This window comes from Fonticula alba, assembly GCF_000388065.1.
Source record: "Fonticula alba strain ATCC 38817 unplaced genomic scaffold supercont2.8, whole genome shotgun sequence".
In the NCBI taxonomy this organism is placed as follows: Eukaryota; order Rotosphaerida; family Fonticulaceae; genus Fonticula; species Fonticula alba.
In genome coordinates, this window is record NW_009242978.1 from 936,861 (window position 1) to 941,654 (window position 4,794).

The 4,794-nt window shown below is 64.4% G+C and overlaps 3 protein-coding genes across 3 annotated transcripts in view; 2 read left to right on the plus strand and 1 right to left on the minus strand.

Moving 5' to 3' along the window:
* The window catches only part of H696_04865 (hypothetical protein), a gene marked incomplete at both ends in the record, with an annotated part of 1,590 nt that extends 1,061 nt beyond the window's left edge, over nucleotides 1-529 (plus strand). Inside the window, one exon of the mRNA XM_009498728.1 lies at nucleotides 107-529. Within this exon, the coding sequence (XP_009497003.1) occupies nucleotides 107-529 (423 nt within the window). The remainder of the gene's footprint in view (nucleotides 1-106) is intronic.
* Nucleotides 530-843: 314 nt separating this feature from the next.
* On the plus strand, nucleotides 844-2,312 carry H696_04866 (hypothetical protein). The gene is made up of 4 exons (XM_009498729.1): nucleotides 844-1,014; nucleotides 1,194-1,418; nucleotides 1,498-1,543; nucleotides 1,650-2,312. The coding sequence occupies exons 1-4, from the start codon at nucleotides 1,012-1,014 to the stop codon at nucleotides 2,282-2,284; spliced, it is 909 nt and encodes a 302-aa protein (XP_009497004.1). The 5' UTR covers nucleotides 844-1,011; the 3' UTR covers nucleotides 2,285-2,312.
* Nucleotides 2,313-2,831: 519 nt separating this feature from the next.
* H696_04867 (ADP-ribosylation factor-like protein 8B) lies at nucleotides 2,832-4,489 on the minus strand. Its single transcript, XM_009498730.1, has 4 exons — nucleotides 4,353-4,489; nucleotides 4,019-4,152; nucleotides 3,676-3,830; nucleotides 2,832-3,476 (listed from the first exon to the last, which is right to left on the minus strand). Exons 2-4 carry the CDS (start codon nucleotides 4,136-4,138, stop codon nucleotides 3,200-3,202), a joined length of 552 nt encoding a protein of 183 aa, XP_009497005.1. The 5' UTR covers nucleotides 4,139-4,152; nucleotides 4,353-4,489; the 3' UTR covers nucleotides 2,832-3,199.
* Nucleotides 4,490-4,794: the final 305 nt, after the last annotated feature.

Sequence of the window (4,794 nt, forward strand, 5' to 3'; positions counted from 1 at the left end):
CTCCACCGCCACGCTGGTCGATCCGACTTCGGCACCGTCGCCCCTGCTCGCGACCGCCACCGTGTCCTCCTCATCTGCCTCTTTCTTCTCCTCTGCCGCTGCCCAGACTGCCTCTTCCTCGTCCTCTTCATCTTCCTCGTCCTCCTCGTTCGAAGTTTCGCCCATGAGCTCCCTCCAGCATGTGGACGATGTGCAAGCGCCAAGTGCCCGCAAGACCGAGGCGGCTCCGCGCCCGGGCATGCGTGCCGTTCACAAGCGCGAGGTCACGCGCTGCGAGCGCACCGGGCGCACCACCACCCGCTATGTGACCGTTTGGGAGGAGGTCGATCCGGACACTGCCACCAGCGAGCAGGCCCCGCAGGAGCCCGCCCCGGCGCCCTTGCTGGAGCCTGCCCCGACTGCCACCTCGGCTGCTCCGACTGGCTCGGCCAACAAACGCCCCGCCCCGGCTGCGGCTGCCAAGAAGGGTACCGCTCCGCCTGCCAAAAAGCAGGCCACCTTAGGCGCCTTCTTCAAACCCAAGCAGTAGATGCCCCCCGCCCGCTGTCTCTATTGGAGTTGCCTCCGTGTCTCGCTCTGCAGCCCACAACAATAGACTCTCTCCCCCTCCCACACGAACACACACGCACAAACGCACAAACGCACAAACGCACACACGCGCGTACGAGGCGGGCAGGGTGATGGAGCAGATGCTGCACCGGGGTACTGGATTACGTGACGTCCACGTGATTGGGCACTGCAGAACCGTAAGTCTCGCAGACTTTTGGCCACACACCATTCTTTGCGCCTCGCCTGCGGTTCCTCCCTCCCAGACACCCGCGCTTGCACACACACACACACACACACACACACACACACACGCACATATACATACATCGACCATTGCATAAATTTTCGCGTGTCGCTCATTGCCTCATCCCTCTCGCCTCGCTCTCCTACGCTCCAAGCCACGGATAACCTCCCTCCCCTGCCCTTGCCGTTCCCGGTGCTGTGCTTCCGCCCCCGAAAGAAATGGTTCGTGGATTTCTCCTCCCCCCCCCCCCCTCCACCTCTTCTTCCTCCCCCTGGATGTGTGAGTGTGTCCGGCCATCACACACACACACACACACACGCACACATATACATACACTTTTCAACCAGAGCCGCTGGCTCACCGGATTAACCCGAAACCCTGATCTGGCCTCGGCGTTTAGTCCTCTCCGCCGCAGCCCCCGCCTCGGACTGAGGGCGACATCCTACGGGACCACTGGCAGTTTGTGCGCGATGGTGAACAGTCGGGCTCGGCCGCAAGCGCCGACGCAGCCGGCCCGGTGGCTGTGGACGTGGAGTCCTGGGAAAAGCGTGTTTCGGAACACTACTACAATCGCCTGTTCAAGGAGTATTGCCTGGCGGATTTGTCACGCTATCGGCAGGGACTGGTGCGTCCTCCCGGAGGCCGGGGCTGTCGATTGCTTGCCGAGAAGAGAAAGAAGTCCTGACGCCCACTCGGCCCGGCAGATCGCCCTACGCTGGAGAACCGAGTCCGAGGTCATCGCCGGCAAGGGTACGTCTTGTGTGGGCCACCGCACACGCGACCGCGCACACTCCTCCAGCGCTGACTCACACGCGCCCCCCCCCCCCCCCCCCCCCACACACACACACACACATAGGGAGACGTTTCTGCGCGTCGATCCGATGCGCCGCAGACACCGGGCTACGCTCGTATGAACTGCTCTTCCGGTATCAAGAGCCAGCGGCCGAGGACCGCAGCCGCATGCAGCTCAAGGAGGCCCTTGTCAAGGTGCGAGTTTGCCCTCGGTGTGCGCGCAGGGTTCGCCGGGGACGGCGCATCGCCAAGCAGCAAGGCGCCGGGCGAGACGGTGAGGCCAGCGACGACCTGGACGTCGATTCGGATCTCGAGGCCCTGCCTGCAGGTGGCAGTGACAGCGATGCCGAGAATGATCGCGATCGCGATCTGGGAAGCAAGTCCCGTGGGAGAAGCCGCAGTCGCAGCCGCAGTCGCAGCCGCAGCCGCAGCCGCAGCCGCAGCCAAGCCCGGAGCCGAAGCCGGCGGCGCGATCGCCACCGCAGCCCGGGCTACACCTCGCAGGAGACGGAGAGGGCGCCTGGCTCGCGCCGTCGGCCAGTTGACCGTCAATCGCGCAGCCATCGGAGAAGGGACAGGCACTCCAGAGACGTGGGAGAAATCTTCGATGAGCCGTTCGGGCCCGAAGAGCCTGCTTGCCTTTCCGCAACATCATCCCGTCCACCCCCCGAGCGCGAGTCCCCGAACCCCGGCCTGTGACCTCAACAATATACAGACAGATTCGAAACCCCGAATGCCCCCGCGCAGCCGGGTGTGCCTATCTGCACGCAAAGGGAGAGGGGGGGGAGCAGAAAGCATCCATCCCGGGTGGCAGGCAGGCAGGCAGGCAGGCGCGAGGGAGGCACACGAGGAGGAACAAGACGAATGTAACATCACACAAAGGGAAAGACACAATATCGAAAAACAAGAAGAGGGGTTTGTTTTTTTGGGGACCGACAAGAATAGGCGGTGCCCTCTCTCTCTCGCGGAAAGGGGGGGGGAGAGGGCAGAATGTGAAGAGAGGAGGAGTCAAGGAGTTTTCTGCGAGGTGTGGGAGACGGGGAGAGGGGGAGAGGAAACGAAGGGGATGGTTTCGAAAGGAAGGGTGGGGGAGGGGGGAGGGAGAGGACAGGGGGAGAGGGAAGGGGGGGGAGTAGTCGGCGCATGCGTGCCCGCGAGCACACATATGCACACCTCCCCCCCCCCCCTCGCTCTCGCTCTCTCGCTCGCTCCCTCTGGGTGCTGTTGCTGTCGCACTTTTGTCCGACCGCTCGCCCCCCCCCCCCCCATCATCCACTTGCTGTCGCGTGCTGAGGCGCATGGCTCAAGAACCATGCCTTCCTCGCGGCGCGCGGCGCGACACCCGATGCACATGCGGACGCACGCCAGCGCCGCAGGCCCCGAAAAAGGGGGGAGGCACATGGGGCGGTGGGGTGCGCCCATGACGACACGCGCACATGGGAGGGGGGGGGAGAGAGAAAAAGAAAGGCAAAGAGCGCGTGGGCCAATGTATCCGGCATCTTCGGCCCCTCTCTCGGAGAGGATGTGGGCGGCAAGGAGAGGGAGGAAAGTGAAGGGAGGGGGGAGGGGGGGGGGAAGGGAGACCAGGGAGGGGAGGGGAGGATGCGAAAGGCCTTACTTGCTCTCGGCATGACGAGTGAGCCAGTTGAGGGTGGTGTCCAGGTTGACCTGGTTGCGGGCGGAAATCGAGTAACAAGAGATCTCACGGTTGGAGATGTCCTGCAGGCCGAGGCGCTCGATCACCTGGTCGGCGGTCAGGGCGTTGGGCAGGTCGTTCTTGTTGGCCAGGACCAGGACGGGGATGTTGGCCAGCTGGGGCTTCTCCAGCAGAGCATGCAGCTCGGCGCTGGCGTGGGGGATGCGCTCGTGGTCGGCGGAGTCGACGACGAAACTGCCAACAAGATGGGCGGGGATGGCAAAGATGAGGAGCAGCGACAGGCAGCGAAAGAGAGAGGCAGCGAAAGAGAGAGGCAGAGAGGGAGAGAGAGCGAGCGAGCGAGCGAAAGAAGGAAAAGGGGGAGGAGGGACAGGCGGTTAGACGACCGGTGGCGCAGTGTGGCCACATGGGCGGCGGGCGGAATTGGACGCACACGATGGCATTCACACCACGGCAGTAGCGCTCCCACATGGTGCGGAAGCGAGGCTGACCGCCGATATCCCAGAGCTTCATGGTGACATTACCCTTGGTAACCTTGCGCATGTTGAAGCCGACGGTGGGAATCATGTCGTCGGTAAACTGGCCGTTCTGTGGGCGGGCGATCAACGCGGCGAGGGATCCAATGGGGGAAGGGAGGGGAGGTGGGAGGTCAACCAATGAGCCCGAGCAGGGAGGGAGGGAAGGATAAGCAAAAGCCACATCGAACGAGATGGGCGGATGTGCAGAGAAGGAGCTAAACAAAGGAGGAGGGGGAGGGGGAGGGGAGACAAGCGTACAGCCAGGACGTTGACCAGCGTGGTCTTGCCCGAGTTCTGGAGACCGACAAGGGTCAGCTCCATCTCCTGCTTCCAGAAGAGGGAACGGAGCCAGTTGAGCAGGGAACCAAACATATCCATGGTGGCGAGTGTTTCTGTGCGGGGGGGGGGAGGGGGGGGGGGAGGGAGGGACGTAGGGAGAACAGACAGCAGGGGTGACAGGTGAGTGCAAGGACGGGACATGGCGGGACGGCGGCCGCCGCGACACAACAGCAGTGGCGGTAGAAACATCAGGAGCAAGGGAATATCGAGCGCGCGCGCGCGCGCGCGGAGGGGGGAGGGGGGGGGCACATACAGAAAGGCGTCGGCGTGAAGACGACAGAGGACAGAAGATCGGGGATCGGAGAAGGGTGGTGGGGCAGGAGATGGAAAAGGGAATAGGGGAGAGCACGGGGGAGGGGGGGGGATGGTGGAGGGGGAGAAGGGGAGCGGGGCCGAATGGGTGTCGGGCCATCGGCAGGCCGGGGCCGGGCAACGATGGCGGCCCTTGGGGGCGCGCGGGCGCTGGGACATTTGCGGCACGAGAGGAGACGCATGTGAGCCGGCTCGGGTGCCGGCGCCGGGGCCGGAGCGCTGCGTGGGATGTACCGATGACAAGGTGCGGGGGGGGGGGGATAGGCATCAACAAGCGGGGAGGCGATGCGGCGTTTGGTGTTATTGTTGTTATGTGAGCCCCCGACCCCAGCCCTCCCCCCTCCCCCCTCCCCCCCGGGCGCCCGGGTGTCTCGTGCCCAGGG

Bases quoted from the DNA above. Each gene is read 5' to 3' on its own strand.
- H696_04866 (XM_009498729.1), top strand. The intron at 1,419-1,497 runs GTGCGTCCTCCC...TCGGCCCGGCAG, and splicing joins CACGCTATCGGCAGGGACTG to ATCGCCCTACGCTGGAGAAC. The intron at 1,544-1,649 runs GTACGTCTTGTG...ACACACACATAG, and splicing joins CGAGGTCATCGCCGGCAAGG to GGAGACGTTTCTGCGCGTCG.
- H696_04867 (XM_009498730.1), bottom strand. From the start codon at position 4,138: ATGGATATGTTTGGTTCCCTGCTCAACTGGCTCCGTTCCCTCTTCTGG. The intron at 3,831-4,018 runs GTACGCTTGTCT...GCCCGCCCACAG, and splicing joins CGCTGGTCAACGTCCTGGCT to AACGGCCAGTTTACCGACGA. The intron at 3,477-3,675 runs GTGCGTCCAATT...TCTTGTTGGCAG, and splicing joins CGTGGTGTGAATGCCATCGT to TTTCGTCGTCGACTCCGCCG.